This window comes from Esox lucius, chromosome 7 (assembly GCF_011004845.1).
Source record: "Esox lucius isolate fEsoLuc1 chromosome 7, fEsoLuc1.pri, whole genome shotgun sequence".
In the NCBI taxonomy this organism is placed as follows: domain Eukaryota; kingdom Metazoa; phylum Chordata; class Actinopteri; order Esociformes; family Esocidae; genus Esox; species Esox lucius.
Window position 1 is genome coordinate 29,231,971 of NC_047575.1, and position 20,012 is coordinate 29,251,982.

Genomic DNA, 20,012 nt, shown 5'->3' on the forward strand with positions numbered 1-20,012 from the left:
TATTCATTTAAGCAAACATTATATATAAAAATACAAACATTAGACAACATAATTATGTAAAGTTGCTGTCTGGCATTTTAATATGTACACCTTCACATATTTTATTCTCACACTCAAACACCTGATAAATAACAAAGGGCATTTCCAAATGAATCTCAAATAAATCCAACACATACAGCTGCATAGTGCAATGCAGACACAGGTATTTCATTTTATAATGCTGAAATAGAATTCCAGGCATTTAGGTTGATGCATAGTACTTTACTGTTAAATACCAGCTAATTGCTTTTGTATGAACAGTAGTTCAAAAATTGCTGCATAGACCTAACTGTAAAGGTTAACCTACCCCCGCTGAAAGACACAGGTGGCATGAGATACGTTGGAAGTATGGCTACCCTAGAAATGGCTTAACCAAATTTGGTTGGTGACTGTACAGCATGTAATACAAGGCTCAACTTATGTTTGTGCTGCCTCATATACATATTGTGTATGACATTTGATTCCAAATGCATTGTGTTTCTCAACAGCATTTTTAAAGGCCTTCATGTGTGTCGGAAGGTTTGAATCTATTTCTGTTGCTCTTCATTGACACAGAACATCCGAGTTCTCCCCCATAGCAGGCGAGATGTTTCAGTGGTGATAGGGCGTAGGGTTCCACGTGCGATACCACGACCTGAAACACAAACAAAGTTTCATTTTTGTATAATACCATGTAGACAATTTGCATGACCAATCCTTTGGGCGTATTCCCCATGTAGTACAATACTTCTGGGCCAATAGGGCTCTGGTCAAATGTTTAGCACCCTCTACAATAGGGTCAACTAATCCAGCTGAGATGCCGTTGACTGTGATGGGTGAGAGTTCATTACCCTGGTGAACTGAAGGACTGGTTGACCTGGGAAGTCAGGGCAGCGGAGCCCGATGAGAGTGTGCCAGGTGAAGGGTCACGACTAGGACTATTGGGAGAGGAACTCGATGACACTGGATAGCAGATAAATGCACTTATGTTAAAACACACACTCAAAACAAGGTAGCTTGAGACACACACAAAGATTCCTATTGGATGGAAGGTTTGACTTCACATTGTGGATTCCATACACACATCTCTATGCCCTTTAACTTCTCTTAGATACAGGTCTTGAAGATGCAGTCTATGATTTTTGTCCACTGGTTGTAAAAGTGGCACTGTTTGTCCCATGTCAGCAACACCACTCGCTTCGCAACACAAAATATGTTGGCTAACTGAAGTATTATAGTATTAAGTACTATAGTATTAAATCAAATTATGAATGATTCACATATAAACCACATAATACACATCCAGCACAAAATGGTAGGTTTTAATGTCTCAGTGCGCATCTTTAATAAATCCACACTAAATGTAAGAACACGTGGTTTTACTTGCCTCCTCCTGAAGCAAGAGGGCTGTACGGCCTGGATGTAGAGGCCTGAAACAGGGTGTTACATGAAGGCTGGTGAGACAAAACACGAGACACTGTACTGAACATGTGTTGTAGTGCATTGCTATAGCACCACTCTTCCATTGCACACATTCTATCACATATACCAATGAACGGTATTCATTTCATAACCAGCAATACATTTCAATCTTAGAGCTAGTCAGACTGTTCAAACTTTTTTCCACAACATTATAATGAGATATAAGCCTAACCATTCTGGAGTTGAAGCTGTGTGTTTTAATGGGTGAGGTGGACACAGGGCAGTAGATCCTTTTCTCCTTCTGTCTTCGGTTGCAGAACCAGACCCGCACTACTTCCTTCTCCATAGACAGCTGCTCTGAGATCAGCGTGATCTCCTCTGAGTTAGGCTTTGGGTTCTGAATAGAAATGTAGGCATTAAGGGCTCTACAGATGCATGAGCCTTTATAATAAGGTATAATATGCAAGTTAAATCAATGTCATTGTTTATTTATTTGCATCCCCATCAGCTTCTGTTAAAGCAGCAGCTACTCTTCCTGGGGTTGATAGAAAACATGAAACATAACTACTAACATTACACAGATAAATGTACACATGGACCCAACAGTCTCACAAATGAAAACACAACCACACAACTAAAAAAAAACTTTTGGGGATTGTCTGTGTGTGTTAGTGTGTGAGTGATTGTCTTTACATTGTGCCACAAAATGTTGTTTTACCAGTTTTTCAAAGGTCATTTAACTGTTTGTTTGAAATATTTGCGGATGGAAGGTTGTTCCATGTGATCAGTACAATACTTTGTAGAGTCGGAAGTTTATCATAATGGAGACCAGGCAGGCAACTCATAAAGTTCGAAATTACCATGCAACTATATAATTTAAAAATCTTACCCTACTCTGCAAGGTTTGTCACGTCTAGTTAGGATAATGCCCTGCATAACTGTGATGTTATCACACATCAGCACATGTTCTCTGTGCTGAGAAAAATGAAAAGCCAATAACATCTATCTTGTACAAAATGGACCTTGTGGACAAATCAATCAGATCAACATTTTTTTTTCTCTGGTATTTTTACTACCGCAAAACTATGTCATCTCGGACAATGGGACAGACTGCTCTTTGTCTGCAGGAACAAAACATTTTCAGAATGGAGTGGTATTTGATCTGTTTTATTGCTTTTGGTGTCTACCACTAAGGTTCTGGTGTCTCTGAACCTTAGTGGTGGAGTTCTCCCCCTGTGGCCTTTGCGGATCTGTTTTTTGAACTTTACCTTTCTGAAGCTGTGATTAATATCCAACAACCTCCTATAGACGTGCCTTCGCTGTGTGGTAATCATTTACTGATTACAGTAAGGCCAATCTTTTTCTATTAAGCGAATAACCATGTGTTGATCAATGAAACAACTGGGTAATGGTCCTTAGAACAAAGTCATTAACCTGAAGAGAATGGGCAAATCCTTCACATGCCCACACCCTTGCTAGGGCAGAGTCTTGTACATATCTTTTCTCAGCCTCCTATGGTGCGAACAAAAATACACAGGCCAGTTGTTTCAAGGCAGTAGATACTTGTGTCTGCACCTGACTACTGTCACACTTTTGTGATGTCAAATTTGGGTTTATGGTGTTTGCATTATGATATCAAAATCTACAGTGGGGAGAACAAGTATTTGATACACTGCCGATTTTGCAGGTTTTCCTACTTACAAAGCATGTAGAGGTCTGTAATTTTTATCATAGGTACTCTTCAACTGTGAGAGACGGAATCTAAAACAAAAATCCAGAAAATCACATTGTATAATTTTTAAATAATTAATTTGCATTTTATTGCATGACATGAGTATTTGATCACCTACCAACCAGTAAGAATTCCGGCTCTCACAGACCTGTTAGTTTTTCTTTAAGAAGCCCTCCTGTTTTCCACTCATTACCTGTATTAACTGCACCTGTTTGAACTTGTTACCTGTATAAAAGACACCTGTCCACACACTTAATCAAACAGACTCCAACCTCTCAACAATGGCCAAGACATTGGATTAAAATCCGACAGTGCACGCAAGGTCCCCCCTGCTCAGCCAGCGCATGTCCAGGCCCGTCTGAAGTTTGCCAAAAGACCATCTGGATGATCCAAAGGAGGAATGGGAGAAGGTCATGAGGTCTGATGAGACAAAATTGAGCTTTTTGGTCTAAACTCCACTCGCCGTGTTTGGAGGAAGAAGAAGGATGAGTACAACCCCAAAAACACCATCCCGTGAAGCATGGAGGTGGAAATGTCATTCTTTGGGGATGCTTTTCTGCAAAGGGGACAGGACGACTGCACCGTATTGAGGGAAGGATGGATGGGGCCATGTATCACAAGATCTTGGCCAACAACCTCCTTCCCTCAGTAAGAGCATTGAAGATGGGTCGTGGCTGGGTCTTCCAGCATGACAACGACCCGAAACGCACAGCCAGGGCAACTAAGGAGTGGCTCCGTAAGAAGCATCTCAAGGTCCTGGAGTGGCCTAGCCAGTCTCCAGACCTGAAACCAATAGAAAATCTTTGGAGGGAGTCACCAGTCAATCTACGTTCCTACTCTCACCTATGGTCATGAGCTTTGGGTCATGACCGAAAGGACAAGATCCCGGATACAGGCGGCCGAAATGAGCTTTCTCCGCAGGGTGGCTGGGCGATCCCTTAGAGATAGGGTGAGAAGCTCGGTCACCCGGGAGGAGCTCAGAGTAGAGCCGCTGCTCCTCCACATCGAGAGGGGTCAGCTGAGGTGGCTTGGGCATCTGTTTCGGATGCCTCCGGAACGCCTTCCTGGGAAGGTGTTCAGGGCCCGTCCCACCGGGAGGAGACCCCGGGGAAGACCTAGGACACGCTGGAGGGACTATGTCTCCCGGCTGGCCTGGGAACGCCTCGGTGTTCCCCGGAAGAGCTAGAGGAAGTGTCTGGGGAGAGGGAAGTCTGGGCATCCCTGCTTAGACTGCTGCCCCCGCGACCCAGCCCCGGATAAGCGGAAGAAGATGGATGGATGGATGGATGGAGGGAGCTGAAAGTCTGTGTTGCCCAGCGACAGCCCCGAAATCTGGAGAAGGTCTGTATGGAGGAGTGGGCCAAAATCCCTGCTGCAGTGTGTGCAAACCTGGTCAAGAACTTCAGGAAACATATCATCTCTGCAATTGCAAACAAAGGTTTTTGTACCAAATATTAAGTTTGGCTTTTCTGATGTATCAAATACTTATGTCATGCAATAAAATGCAAATTAATTACTTAAAAATCATACAATGTGATGTTCTGTATTTTTGTTTTAGATTCCGTCACTCGTAGTTGAAGAGTACCAATGATAGAAATTCTACATGCTTTGTAAGTGGGAAAACCTGCAAAATACTTGTTCTCCTCGCTGTATCCTAATTGGATTCAATAAACATGCAGTCCACAGAGATCTCTTACTACTCATTACAAGTGATTTCACGTTAGCATAATCTGCGATGTTGTTTGGATAGTCTGCTAGTTACGGCCAAATGCTTTCTTCACTTATGCTGTAGATTCTGGATTGATAGCACCAGATATACAGTATACATTTTTTCAAAGGTCAGACACACGTCAGATCAGCTTTCATTGATTTAAATAGGTCTTAAATGTTCGGTTCCTAAGCAATGCATTTATGGTGCGATGTGCAGGTCACAATGTTAGTGGCCAGACACTCACGTCAAGAAAGCGTTTCTCCAGGGTGAGCTTGATGTTGGTTTCGATGCTTGTTCTCTTTTTTCTTTTCCTTCCATAGCCTTCCATCAGTGGGGGTAAAGAGGCCGCACTGGTCATAGAGTCAGAGGGAGAGTTCTCTGAAGTGGAAAGAGATAGCAGACATGATTCACCAATTTGCCTGGCAGTAAATAAATTATGTAGAATATGTATAAATCCTATTGACAGCAGAGAGTAAAAACACACAACAACACCAGTGATGACATGTAACTTAACGGTAATTGCAGTCTGTAACAACTGTAAGAGTAACAACAAATGCATGTTAGCATGGTTGTTACAAACAGCCATATTTCCACTACAATACCCTTTTTTAAACAGGATATTAAGTCAACTTCAAAGTGTTGCCAATTTAGCAACTTTGTGCCACAACAAGGCAAATTAATGAAAGTGAGAGTCCTGTATACTGTACCAGAGAACCCAAACACTAATCAAGGGCTTGATGATTAGCTGAAAAATCTAATCAGTAGTGCTAGCTCTGGGATACCTCTCCCGTATGCCAATACTTTGAAATAAAGATGGTTAAATGGTAACTCCGGACGGTGGAATTGCGCTAGGGAAAGACACAAACGACAGCTACTAGCACACTTCTTCACACTGTTCTGTGCTAACTATGAGACACATTATTTGCTATCTAGGAATGTTTACACTTTTGGAAAATTACAAGTTTCACATGTGCTTGGTGCCTCATTAACAGGAGGTCTTTTACTCTAACTACTGAAATGACATTATAAAACGATCCTTTAAAATTAAAATTAAAAAACACATAATACTCTATTGTACCTGCGTCACTCAGCCACTTCTCCAGTAGTGGTTTCAGCTTGCACATGTTCTTGAAGCTTAGGTTGAGGGCCTCAAAGCGGGAAATGGTTGTCTGGCTGAAGTCATTTCCATACAGCTTCCCCATAGCAAGGCCTACATCACCCTGGATCAAACATTATAAACACTTAATCCAAGCCCACAAAAAACATACTGTTCATTCAAGGACTTTGAATATTTCTCATAGTCTATGCATGTGTGGACGCTCAAGATTAAAGAGAGCACCTCCTCCTCCACAAAGAAAGGCTTCCCCTGAAGGCCTACATGGACCAGCAACCTGCCAGATAAGTAGGTACGGAGGAGCTGAATTCGACTGGTCTGATAGGCCATAAGCCAAGAACAGACACACTAATGGTCTGCGGTGAAGTCAGGTGGAGGTAACTTGGAGTTGGTTCATGTTTCATTACTAAAGGATTCCTACTGAATTTCATGTTCATACACTTTAGCCTTACACTGAGGTCGTACACTGATGTCACACGTTGCTGAACACTGTGCAGCTGTTGTATCACCTACAAGCTTGAGTAAATAATTGGTTTCCTGAATAGTTTATAGTCTATTATGTTTATTATGTTTCAAGTTTCTGGGAGAACCCAATGAACCTAAAGTAGTGGATACAGTGACCACATCAAAATCCAATCAGAAGAACATTGTCAAGACTCCCAAAAATCAGTATTAAAAGCTTGAAATGATAGAAAAGGCCTACTAAACAGCAAATGCCTACTAAACAAAGGCCTACTAAACTCCATATTGCAAAAGGCCTACTAAACTCCATATTGCAGTCAATGAGCATCCCACTTTTAAAATCAGCAACTCCCCCACTATAAGCACATTTGGCTCGTTCTGTATTCTAAAAAACACATTATCTTCAGCACTGGCAACTTACTGGACAGAACAGGTGTTCCATGGAGGGCCAGGTATCTGCAGGTTTTTGCTCTTACCTTGTACTTGAAAGATGAATTAGGTCACTAAGTACTTAAGATTTCCCCTCACCTGATTGTTTAGATTGTTTAGATTAGTTGGACACCAATAGAAAAAAACAAAAAAATGCATACACTAGGCCCTCTGTGGAATCGGTTAGACAGCTGTGCTGAAGGGCATTTAAAGACTCATACCCACTCACACACACCATGACTTTTTGGGGCAATCTTTTTAACACTGACTTTACCTAACCCTAAATTCAATAACCAAAATTCTATGCATATATCTAATCCTAATCTTAACATCTAACCCTAAACTAATCCCCAAACCTAAACCTAACCCATTAGCCTACAAAAGCATTTTGAAATGTCCTGAACACAAGTACACACAGACACAAACACAAACACACACCATTACATTTCTGTATTCAATGTTGTATATTTTAAAGAAATTAGGGTTAACTGCCTTGCTCAGGAACAGAATGACAAACATTTTATCTAGCCAGCTCAGAGATTAGATCTAATAACCTCAATGTTAATGGTCTGATGCTCTAATCGCTAGGCTACAGTACCTGCCACCACTGTTGACTAACCAAATGATAAGTCATCTGACTCCTGCATTTGAGATGTTTCCTCAGTTACCCTTTTCAGGCATTTCCTTCATAGTCAGTTCATACTGACCTTGTGCCCTTGAGCAAGATATTAACCCCTAACCTGCTCCAGGGGCACACTTGTATGGATTGTAGTTCATATATGTATGGTACCAGTACGTCTGGCAGGTTGGGAAAAACAAACAGACAGAGTTGTATTTTATGCCACTGGCCCTCAGTTTTTACCTGGGTGAAACCCAATTTGATGCGTCTTTGTTTGAAGGCCTTAGCAAACTGTTCCAGCTCTTCCAGGTCATTAGGCTCATCTGGCTGGGGGGCCCCTAAGTGTTTTGGGACCTGCAGGTGGGACATGTCTAGATGGCCTTCCATGGATGAGGACGTTAGGCCCGACCTACTCATGGCCTTTAGAGGACGGATGTGAGGAGAAATTTGTTTTAATGGATGATAAAAAACAAATAACATTAGAAACTGAAACTGAACATTTGGGTGTTGTAGTTCTTATATTCATAGTATATTTAATTTGTCATATGACTCGTCATCTCTCTCTTAGTAGTGAAAGTATGCTTTTTCATAATTTCATTGCTCGAGATGTGACCCAGTCTTTCATTTGATTAGTTCTGTATTTACATAGAACTTTAGAACTTAATTGAATGAATAACCGGATTGCGAATGTAGCAAACAAAACATTAGAAAGTATTAATTATTAACTAAAACGTGTAAATAAAAATGGAAACACTTTGTTTCTTCTAGCAAATGATTGCTCATGTTGTTGTTTATACAGCTCCGGAAAAATTTAAGAGACCACTGCACATTTTTCTTTCCTCTCTAAAAAAGTTGAAAAGGAAAGTTTCGAGAGAAGAACAGAAGCGTGTGGTCTCTTAATTTTAACCCTTCTGTTCCTCACTCAAAACCTTCTTTTTCAAATTTTTTGGAAAGGAAAGAAAAAGGTGTGTGGTATATTAGTTTTTTCTGGAGCTGTATACTGTTGTACTAGCAGAAACACCTTGGTTCTGTACATTACCTTGGAAAATTTTACTCTGTGTTAATGTAATCCATTATTTCCAAGGTAATGTACACAACAGCAGTGTTTATCCCTAAGATAGTTTTCCTATAAAGGGTTAATACTGTCATGAAGTTCAAGGACCCGGATGCGTGACCTGTATTGTACTGTGTAATCTCAGTAAACATGAAGAAATGCATTATCAGGAAAGTGCTGTCAGCTGGTGAAATTTCTTTTCACCTGCGGCGTCAGTGCTAAACCAGGCTGGTGCTGGAGAAGGCCTGACTGACTCTGGGTTGGAAAGCTGAGGATGTTCTGCTGCAGAAGTGCTACACAGGAGAGAAAAAAAAACTAAATTTCTTTCTCTTTCCTGAACATTACAGGTTTCGTTCCATCTTATTCTTTCCCGATTTTCAAAAAGGTTTATCTAACAAAAAGGCAAATCTTAGATTTTTTCTAAATGTACTCATTTAAAACTAATATGAACAAAAACATGTTTACACATCTTTATTGCAGCCCTGTCACTTATGTACCTTGGTGCCCAGTATTCTGTGTCTGTGAGAGGAGGAAGGAAGAAGGGGATGTAAGGTGGTGAGAGCCTGGCATGAGCACTAGTTGCTGCATGGTGTGGAGTGAGGAGAGATCCTGTGGAAAGAGAAACATTACATTTTACGTTTCTTTGTGTGCTTCACCATTATTTAGCCAGATGGGTTTTCGGCAAGAGAGAGACCTAATCCTTTCACAAAGAAAATAATTTCTATAATCAAGTGTCATTAACGAGGCTGGGGCCAAATCTGGGTAATTGATGTGATGGGTAATTCATGTGTCAAACGGAAATATTTCATCGAAAATTCTGTAAATACACTACCGTTCAAACGTTTGGGGTCATTTGATTATAATAATTACGTTTGAAATGTACTTGCTTTCCATGACAACATACATGAAATGAGGTTGAATAGAAAATATAACAAAATGAATACGAAATATGGTCATTGACAAGGTTAGAAATAATGATTGTTAATTTAAATAATAATTGTGCACTTCAAGCTTTGCTTTTGTCAAAGAATCCTCCATTTGCAGCAACTACAGACCTTTGGCATTCTAGTTGTCAATTTGTTGAGGTAATCTTTCCATTGCCAAAGCACCCCCAGAACATCACATTGCCTCCACCTTGCTTGACAGATGGTGTTAAGCACTCCTCTAGTATCATTCATTTGGTTTGCATTTCACAAATGTTCTTCTTTGTGATCCGAACACCTCAAACTTTCTCAGAACAAGAACAGACTGATGACTTTCAGAAGAAAGTTCTTGTTTCTGGACATTTTAAGCCTGTAATCGAACCCACAATTGCTGATGCTCCAGATACTCAACTTGTCTAAAGAAGGCCAGTTCTATCGCTTCTTTAATCCGCAAAAGTGTTTTCAGCTATGCTAACATAATTGCAAAATTGTTTTCAAATGATCAATTAGCCTTCTAACATTATAAACATGGATTAACAAACAATGGAACATAGGACTGATGCCATTGGAACACAGGACTGATGGTTGCTGATAAGAGGCCTCTGTACACCTATGTAGATATTCCATTGAAAATCAGCCGGTTCTAGCTACATTAGTCATTTACAACATTAACAATGTCTACAATGTTTTTCTGATCAATGTACATTCTGATCAGTAATTTACATTTAAAAATATCTTGCTGTACAATTCTACAACTCTACTATGTTTGTAACAATGAAAATGTATCATAAATCAAGATTTAAATTTATATATTTTTACCTATAAAATGTATATTTGTATACATATATAAATTGTTATAGATTAAGGTGTATATGAATATTTCAAAACACTGCCTCATGACAATAATGAATATACAGTATGTCAGCTTATTTCCATAGCCAGGTAAACAGAACAATATAACTTGCAATGACAGACTAACCTTGAACCTTATTTTTCAATCACCATAATATCAAGTAGTACTGATCAAGTAGTCCCTGACCATATACTCACATTTGTTTTGTTTTGTCAAGGTGAAACTGATCCTTGATCAGCACTTTTACATTAACTCACTTGAAACATTTGATATCCGGTCTATTGAGACATGATGAGAGACTTACCCCTGACAGCTGTCCGCCAGGGATTGGGGATCCTTGTGTCAGGTGACATGTCTTGTGTGATGAGACAGAATGGGGAGAATCATTGAGGTCCTCTGTCTTGATCTGGGAACCAGTCACAATGTGGCATTATGCACAACACTATAGGATGATTCAAAAGATAACAATACATCTACACTGTCTTGTTGTTTTCCCATTGAAAGTCCAGGCTGATATTTGGCGTATGTTGTTATACAGAGAGAGAGGGAAAGAGAGAGAGTGTGAGTGTGTGTGTGTGTGTGTGTGTGTGTGTCTGGACCGGTTGGGTTAGGCTACCAGACTTGTTAAACATGGTACAAACTGTGATGAACACCCTCCCCTCTGGCAGTGCAGTATGCAAATATCTCACCAGGGCTCACAGCAGTTCCTGTAACCCCCAGGACTAAAACAATAAACTGCCCTTTAACATTATTCCAATGCCAAATGGACAGACATCATTTAGGAATAATAATATACAGAATTAGTAGTCATTGGTGTATATTTTGAGGTATGTAAATGGTGAAAATATGATTCTCTTAATAGAACTGAGGAGCTCAGTTACAATTTGGAAGAATATCAGCTGATCAGCAGTTGTATTCAGTTTGTGTAATGTAATATTAGAAGTTGTAACATTATTTATACAGACTACAGTTCAGATCAATCTAATATTTTTCAATCTTACATGGACAAGATCAATTGTAAAGACATATTGTATGAAGTAAACACATTTCAAGTTTATCCATACCATATAAATTATAAGCATAGCTTTCTACACCTATACATTCATTTTCAGACAGAATGTTGCACCCACTATAAACAAATCTCATTCATGGAGAGCTCATCTGAACTGAGTATATTATGTTTTCAATACTCACTTGTCTGTTAAAGTCAATTCCATGTTGTTCAATGTCTGCAGGAGAAAGTAAATACACATTACTAGACAGTCAAATATTACAATGTCTCACCCATCCCCAAGCATGTTAGTAGTTTGACACTATTGGTCAAGGTCTAGATGTTTGAAAATAATCAAGCTATAAAAGGGAATTATAAGCATATTGCTAAGACTTCATAATGACTTATGAACAAGGCATAAATACTTGTACATTTTTATACTCTTACATTTTACAATTGTAATGTACAATTTGTATAAGTTGTAATGCTCATAACATATTTAAGGGTTTATGCACGTAAACAAATGAGGAAATACTCCTTTATTCAAATATTTTAAAAGTTCGTGCTACAAGCAAACCACATGTAGGGACATTATTCCCACTGAAATCAAAGTGCATCTTCAAAATATATAGAATAAATGCAACTGAAATAATTCTCAATATTCAGGAATAGAACACACTTTTGTACGTCTTCATTGGGGGTACAATGTAAAAGAAAATCCAAGCACCCATGTGGATGATACACCACCATGTGATCTGACCCAATTTATGACACTGGCACACTCTCTACAAAGCCATGATACCATAAGAGATAGACAGACAGTTCAAAGGTCGTCTGTGCCAGGTAATCTTCCATCATTTGAAATTCAAATGGATCCTCTGGGAGTTTGTGGCAAGCACTATGCCTGCTAGACCCACAGTATGGAAATATCCCCCCCCCCCCCCAACCACCAACCGTCTCAGGCCTAACTTCCAGTATGGAAATCATGGAGCCATGCAAATCAGCTGCGTAGCTGTGGCAACCTTTTGAGGACCTTCTGTTGTAATGTTTACATCCCCCAGGGGTATTACTCAGATTATACCCATCATGGAACCGTGATGGAATTGGCCACATAGGATCGAACAAAACGTTATTGTACTGCTGTATTAATACTCCATTATTATTCAAGATTCAAGATTGTCTGGCAGCATCCAATTTCTCTTAATTCATAGTTTTATTACATTTGGCCAAGACCGGAGTTGATCACATTATGCATCCGAAGCACGTTACAATTTTTCATTTATGAAAATTTACTTTAACTCCTGTATAATGGTAGTATCCCAATTACCCTCCATTGTAAAACAACTCTGAAGAAATTGTATTATAATTTGCTTCACATAATGCAAAGTGCCATGGTTGGTAATGGCTATGGTTAAGTAATTCATTAAAGATTTCTTCAAGAATGCCTCAACTTATTGGTAATACAATGCATTAGAATAATGTCATCTGACTTGACCTCATGCTCCTTAACAAACCAAATCAAAGTTGAAAAGAAAAAGTGAAGCAAACTGACAGGGTTTATTCCACCCAAAATCTTTAAACGCAAAATAAGAAAACTGGGGATTTAGTTTGGATGAAGGTCTCTGAGAGTTCCAAATTACAGCCTTATTAAATTAAAAATAGTTTTTTTTTATATTTAGGTTGCAAATGTACTGATATACAGTGTATATAAAAAGTCTACACACCCCTGTTAAAATGCTAGGTTCTTGTGATGTAAAAGAATGAGACAAAGATATCATGTCAGAACTTTTTCCACCTTTAATGTGACCTATAACATGAACGATTCAATTGAAAAACAAACTGAAATCTTTGAGGGGAAGAATAAAAAATAAAAAACGCACAATAACCTGGTTGCATAAGTGTGCACACCGTTAAACTAATACTTTGTTGAAGCACCTTTTGCTTTTATTACAGCACTCAGTATTTTTGGGTAGGAGTTTATTAGCATGCCACATTTTGACATGGCAATATTTGCCCACTCTTTGCAAAAGCGCTCCAAATCTGTCAGATTGCGAGGACATCTCCTGTGCACAGCACTCTTCAGAACACCCCACAGATGTTCAATTGGATTCAGGTCTGGGCTCTGGCTGGGCCAGACAGGATTTATCTTTGCCCCATTCTTTTACATCACAAGAACCTGGCATTTTAACAGGGGTGTGTAGACTTTTATATCCACTGTAAGTGGGTGCTTCTGGCATTCTGGCAGAAAAACAACTTTGTTGTACCTGTTGTTGACATTTCTATGCCCTCTCCCTCTCATTGACTATAATGCTCCCATATGATCTGCCTCTTCCTTCTCTTTTCTATTACTGAATACAAGTCTTTCCATTGTTATAACTGCCTCTAGACTATTTTGTCTAAAGAATACTTTATGTGTTCCTTAAATGGGTTATCCACTCACTCCACACATTTCTATGATATACAATGTTGAATAATGACAAATACGGCAACAATATTTGAAATATTGTACAGATGGATGTGTATAGGCAAGTATGTCCATACTGTCAGGTATGGGCGTACAAACAGCAGCTGGGGTGGTGGTGGTCAACAAGAAAAGCCAACACATAGGCCAGCCCGAATTAAATGATAAGGAAGGATGCATTACTAATTTACCTAGAGTACCAATCAAAAGTTTGCACACACCTACTCATTCAGGGGTATTTCTTTGTTAAATTTTTTACATTCTAGAACAATAGTAAAGACATCAAAACTATGAAATAACACATGGAACCATGAGAAATCTAAATCATTTACATTTTAGATTATTCTAATTAGTCACCCTTTGTCTTGATGACAGCTTAGGCATTTTCTCAACCAACTTTATGAGGTAGTCACCAGGAATGCTTTTTCAAGAGCTTTGGAGGCGTTCCCACATATGCTGAGTACTTGTTGACTGCATTTTCTCCACTCTGCAGTCCAACTCATCTCAAACCATCTCATCTGTATTGAGGTCGGGGGATTGTCGACGCCAAGTCATCCGCACCATAACTCTCCTTCATAGTCAAATAGCCCTTACACATCCTGGAGGTGTGTTTTGGGCCATTGTCCTGTTCAAAAACAAATTATAGTCCCACTAAGCAGAAACCCCTTTGGAATGGTGTATTGCTGCAGAAAGCTGTGGTAGCCATGCTGGTTGTGTGTGCATTGAATTCTAAATAAAATCCAACAGCAAAGCACCCTCACAGCATCACACCTCATCCTCCATGCTTCATGGTGGGAACCACACATGCAGAGATCATCCATTCACCCACTCTGTCTCACAAAGACACCTTGGTTGGAACCCAAAATTGCATATTTGGACTGATTAGACCAAAGGAAAATTTCCACCTGTTTAATGTCCATATCTCATGTTCCTTTGCCAAAGCAAGTCTCTTCTTATTGGTGACCTTCAGTTGTGGTTTCTTTTCAGCAATTCAACCATAAAGGCCTGATTCACGCAGTCTCCCCTGAACAGTTGATGCTGATATGTGTCTGTTACTTGAACGCTGTGAAGCATGTATTTATGCTCCAATGTCAGGTACAGATAATTTCTGAGGCTGGTAACTCTAATTAACTTATTCTTGGCAGCAGAGGTAACTTTGGCTCCTTTCTTTGGCAGTCCTCATGGGAGCCAGTTTCATTATTGTTTCATTATCATTTTCCAGATTGTCTGACCTTCATGTCTTAAAGTAATGATGGTCAATCTTTTCTCTTTGAATATTTGACCAGTTCTAGCTGTAATATGGATTCTACAGTTTAGACATAATGATGGTCATCTGTATACCCATCCTACCTTGTCACCCCCCTAACACATTAAGAAGGAAATAAATTCCATAATTAACTTTGAACAAGTTGTACCTATTAATTAAAATGCATTCCAGATGATTACCTCATGAAGATGGCTGAGAGAAATCAAAGAGTGTGCAAAGCAGTCATTATTGCAAAGGGTGGCTACTATGGAGATTCTAGAATATGATATGTATTTTCATCCGTTTAACACTTTTTGGCTGCTACACAATTCCATATGTGTCATTTCATAGTTTTGATGTCTACACAATTATTATAGAATGGGGAAAATAGTAAAAAATTAAGGAATACCCATGAATGAGAATGTGTTTTCAAACTTTTGACTGGTACTGTAAAAACAGTGGCTGTACTTATTATGTATGTGCAAATGTCATTGCCCAGTGCCACCTCCTGCATTACTCTAAACCTTGTACGGAAGGCACTACAACCCTTTAGTGACATTCCGAGTATTGCTTTTGTAAGAGTTTTTGAGGTAGGGAGTGGGTGCACATTTAGAATAGTCTGTTGCATGCACTGGATGACTACTCAACCAGTTTTGCAGTCAGAATTGAATGTGAGGAGAGTTTTTAAATCAAGTATCAATATAATGTAATTACACAATAACAATATATTGACTAGTTAGGAAATAGATAGATTTAATTATGTTTTACCAACAAATGAAGCTCTTCTTGTAATTCATACTATAAAATAATGATTCTATTACTATTCATATTTTTTCAGTGAACATTGTCTTTGTTAACTTTTGTTAACAAACAAAATGTCATGCTGGTGGTCTTTTGGAAAAATTACACAGTAAAACAGTGAACTGCATGCTCTGTCAGAGGATGCGTAATAATATTACTTGGTAAATTGTGATATTTCTTTCTCAAACATGATGGTCTTAAATAGTGTTATGGTAATTAGTCTTACACAATATACAGTAATATATCGTTATATGCTTTGGAATGATATCTATTGAACTTGAAAGATAAATGCAACTAACTGCTGCTGCACTCTGATTTCAAGTTTTCTCAAAGATGGGGCAGGAATGCATTAACACTTTCAAAACATATGCCAATTTTTTGTTTTCAGAATGTATACGTCATTACAATACAGTAGCCTAATGTTTTGTTTTTTTTTAAGAGTTTTCTGTCTTTTTCTACCCTATGTTAATCATTATTCTTACAGTTTTCAGTGACAATGTTGAAATATTAATTCAAGCATTTACTAACACAATTTTAATGAAACAATATTTTCCACCAGCATGGTACAGTAGCCTAGTAAATGCTTACACAGCCTATTGGATTCCATGAATTTGCAAGGACTAACATTTGGGTAAATGCTTAGCAAGTGTCAACAGACTTGTGGAATCCAATTGTTTGCTTTTCTAATTAATTAGCCTAGCATGCTAAAGAAAATGCATAATTTTATAATTGCTTCTTGACATTTACAAAGGTAGGAACAATGATTAATTAATGATGAGTAACTTGTCTGGATTCTGTTAAGATACTTTAAAATAAAGAGTTACCTGCAAGATTTACAACGTATTGCTTGAATGATAGCTGAGGTAACATCATGATGGAACTTCAAAAGCTTTTTTTTGTCAACTTTTGTTAAAACAAAATCCAAACAATGACTTTGCTTCAATACACTAGACTGCTCTCTCTCTCTGAATCCAAGTTCCACATTTTCGGTAAGTTCCGTATTTCACCACCTCATCCATGTCACCTAACAGCCTGGGGCTGTGGCGGCTTCTCTGCAAACAGATTGAGGTACATATAGCACATCCTGGTAGAGCCTCCAACTGACAAAACCAACACATTCAATTTTAGAAATGCATGTTCCTAGTGTTATCAGGGGAAGATGTAGGCTGTTGACAAGATACTTTCATCCACAAAGATTATACCAGGAAATATTTACAGTGTGGCAGCTTACACACCATGACGCCACAGTTCAGTAAAGGATTGTACAAGAAATGCTAAGACACATTTACAGTGTTTTTGATATGTAGCCTAAAGATAACAAAATTAATGTTCAGATACACCATAACTACAGAAATAAGGCTTTAGGATTAAAACAACCATAGCAATTTAAAAGTTTCTCACTCAGCACAAAGGCTGTACAGAATCAGTCTGTGTACAAGTATCTATCACACATCTAGGGGCACTAAACACTAAAGGATTTATCAGATGTATTATATAGTCAAAAGTACAAATTAATACATAATAAAAGTAACACCATCTTTCCTTTTGTCATGTCCAAATAATATTGCTACCTAAAGCAACCCAATAACGATATCTTGAAGTAAATGAATGTTGGCTATGAAAATATAAATATAAAGAAATGTACTCTGTTTAGCAGGTGCAATGGAGAAGTCATGTTACATCATCATTTTCCAAGGTATATGTTCACATAATTTGTCAGATAGGCTAGACAAGATAATAGCATAAAGTCCAAAAAAAGTCAATAAACATTAAATGTCAGGTAATCCTTACCTGCTTGTTCATGGTGAGCCTCTGAGTGTTCCACTCCATCTGTGCTCATCTTAATATCTGTAATGATAAATACTGCTGATTTTCCTAAAGGATTGTAATTTAGCTGGGACAATGCAGCACTCAACTCTACCAGTAAAATGATCTTGAGGTTATTCTAATGCGGTGTACTTTCAAATTTTCTCCCACATGTGATTGCTGTTATAATATTCATAAGTTGGAGGGTATCCTCATTCAGTATTCACCACAGTTGATTCATTTCTCCTCCCTATCTGAACTCAGTCAAAACCAAATGAATCAAGTCAATAGACAGAGCTGAAATTGCTTACTTTTTTAACATATTATATTATGTTGATTATAGGAATGTAAAACTTAAACATCTATTTCATTAAAAACAAATAGCATTCATTATTTACCTGAATTGAAGAATTGTTCCAATGGATTAGATCACACTATGTGAATAGGTCCCTTATCTTTCTAAATTATTCTGCTGTTGGGATAGAATTGTCTAAGATCCACTAGTGCTCATCTGCATTTACCTAAGTGGGTTGGTGGAGGAACATTCACCTTTTTCAGTACCCCGCACAGGCAGCTACAGAGTCATTTGCATAAGTATCTTGGTGTGTCCTATCCAGTCTCCGTTTTTTTGCATAAAACAACAATGGGTCGACTGCGGACTTTCAAAAGTTGCTCTTCAGCCTGTGTGTGAACGTGTTTGTATAGAGGAGTGAATAAGTGGAATTCTTTCTGCAATTAAAAATTTTGCAATAGTGCCAGAGAAGGGAAGGTTGTGGTGGGAATATTAAACGTTAATTTGTCACTGTGAACAAGATTGAAATCTACCAGCAGAGAGAGAAAATGGGCCGACTGCCAAAATGGGTGTAGCCCTTGCCCACTGGGTACACCAGGCAATTTCAGCAGTGAATCAGGTAATATTCGGTTTACCATTTATGGAACGGGGTCCTCATTTTATGTTGTGTTTTTTTATGGTCTAGAGGTTTATGGAGATCTAAAGCGTGTGATCAAAATAATTATTGTATTGTTCTGTCTGCTGGTGTTAAAGTATAAACATTAGAAAAATAAGATTATATTTAAAGTAAATAGCAAAAGTGATCAAGACTGTTTGAGATTCTGCTCATATTACGGTAATAACTGTGATGATCTCCACAGACCTGCAAACTTTGCATGCTATCTTGACCATGCACACTTTCTATGTTTACAGAAAACTTTCATGACTGTTATCTCAAAGTAAGGCCACAGATGTGTTACCACGGTAACGTTGACATCTCAAACAAAAACTGAAGCCAATGTTATTTCTTTTTTACACTTATTTTGCCCTGGTACATTTTCTGAGGACACATGGTCATTTACGGTAACACCCTGGGAGGAATTAGTGTTCACTGACCTAATGGAGAGAGCTGTAACAGCTATGAAGCATGTTGTCAGCATGGATCAAGGACAGACAAACATTCTACCTGCGTGAAGACCTCCCTGCTCCTAACGGCACAGAACCGGAACCCATCAAGCCAAGGTCACCTCCTCGGTATTGGCCTGGACATAGTCACAGCAGCTATTAAACACTGGGGAAAGGCCCAGCTTCTGATACCTGGCCGAGTAAACGTGCATCAACATGTAACACCACCATTCTTTTGCAGAATTCGCAAGGACATGACAATTCTGCAGGTTCCAGATTAGATTTGACAACATGTGTGAGATGTATCATCCACTAGGGGGAGGATGGCTGTCCAAGTATGTGTTGAATGGGGTTGGTGGATTTAAGGTGCAGACTTAAACGTTAAAATGTAAAATGCTCTCCTAAATGGATTACTTACATAAGGAGAATGTTCAAGTATTTTAAGGTTATAAGGAAAACAGTTAGGTTGAAAAGGATCATCAGCAAGTAGTGACAATGATAGAAGGTGTGGTAGAATTACTGCAGGTTGGTCTATAGTGTTAAAGGTGAGCTCAGCCTCTCCACTTGATGATAAAATACAGACAAACGCAGTAGTTCAATAGAAAGGGCATATACAGGCTAATTTCCACTGCAGAAGATGCAATGAATGTTAATCTAGATCTATAATTCTTATTACACCTATGAAATACTGTATCTTAGGTACTGGCCAGTCAACAGTGCTAATGGGAATGGCGGAGCTTCCTCAAAACTAAAGGTTAAATGGGTGTAGTCCAATAATTTGACAATAGTTAGTGATCTAATGGGTTATTTCAATGCATAGTTCAATAACTCAAATAGCCAATAGTTTGTAACTGCACTATGTGAGTAAGCAAAGGAAAAAAGTCCTTCACAAAACATCCTTTAGTCCTTCAAAGACCCTTTAGGAAATCAAGCCTCTAAGGAATGGACGTTGGCCCTTTGTGTGCTTTTGATCA

The 20,012-nt window shown here is 38.6% G+C and overlaps 1 protein-coding gene across 4 annotated transcripts; it reads right to left on the reverse strand.

The window, feature by feature from the left end:
* Window position 1: 1 nt before the first annotated feature.
* Window positions 2-18,162, reverse strand: pou2f3 (POU class 2 homeobox 3). 4 transcript variants are annotated; one of them, XM_010870317.3, is made up of 13 exons: window positions 18,041-18,162; window positions 17,628-17,684; window positions 11,532-11,566; window positions 10,642-10,743; window positions 9,059-9,170; window positions 8,766-8,854; window positions 7,751-7,927; window positions 5,962-6,103; window positions 5,128-5,261; window positions 1,673-1,837; window positions 1,406-1,472; window positions 870-981; window positions 2-673 (listed from the first exon to the last, which is right to left on the reverse strand). In XM_010870317.3, exons 2-13 carry the CDS (start codon window positions 17,674-17,676, stop codon window positions 631-633), a joined length of 1,227 nt encoding a protein of 408 aa, XP_010868619.1. In that variant the 5' UTR covers window positions 17,677-17,684; window positions 18,041-18,162; the 3' UTR covers window positions 2-630. The 4 variants fall into 4 exon arrangements, with proteins under 4 accessions (XP_010868619.1, XP_010868620.1, XP_010868622.1 ...); XM_010870318.3 differs by having other exon boundaries at window positions 17,628-17,699; XM_010870320.3 differs by lacking the exon at window positions 18,041-18,162 and having other exon boundaries at window positions 1,406-1,448; window positions 17,628-17,746.
* Between the last annotated feature and the right edge of the window lie 1,850 nt (window positions 18,163-20,012).

Coding starts and splice junctions, on each gene's coding strand:
- pou2f3 (XM_010870317.3), bottom strand. CDS start 17,676: ATGAGCACAGATGGAGTGGAACACTCAGAGGCTCACCATGAACAAGCA. Junction 1,473..1,672: donor ACAGCTTCAACTCCAGAATG/GTTAGGCTTATA, acceptor TTGTCTCACCAG/CCTTCATGTAACACCCTGTT. Junction 982..1,405: donor CCCTCTTGCTTCAGGAGGAG/GCAAGTAAAACC, acceptor TCTGCTATCCAG/TGTCATCGAGTTCCTCTCCC.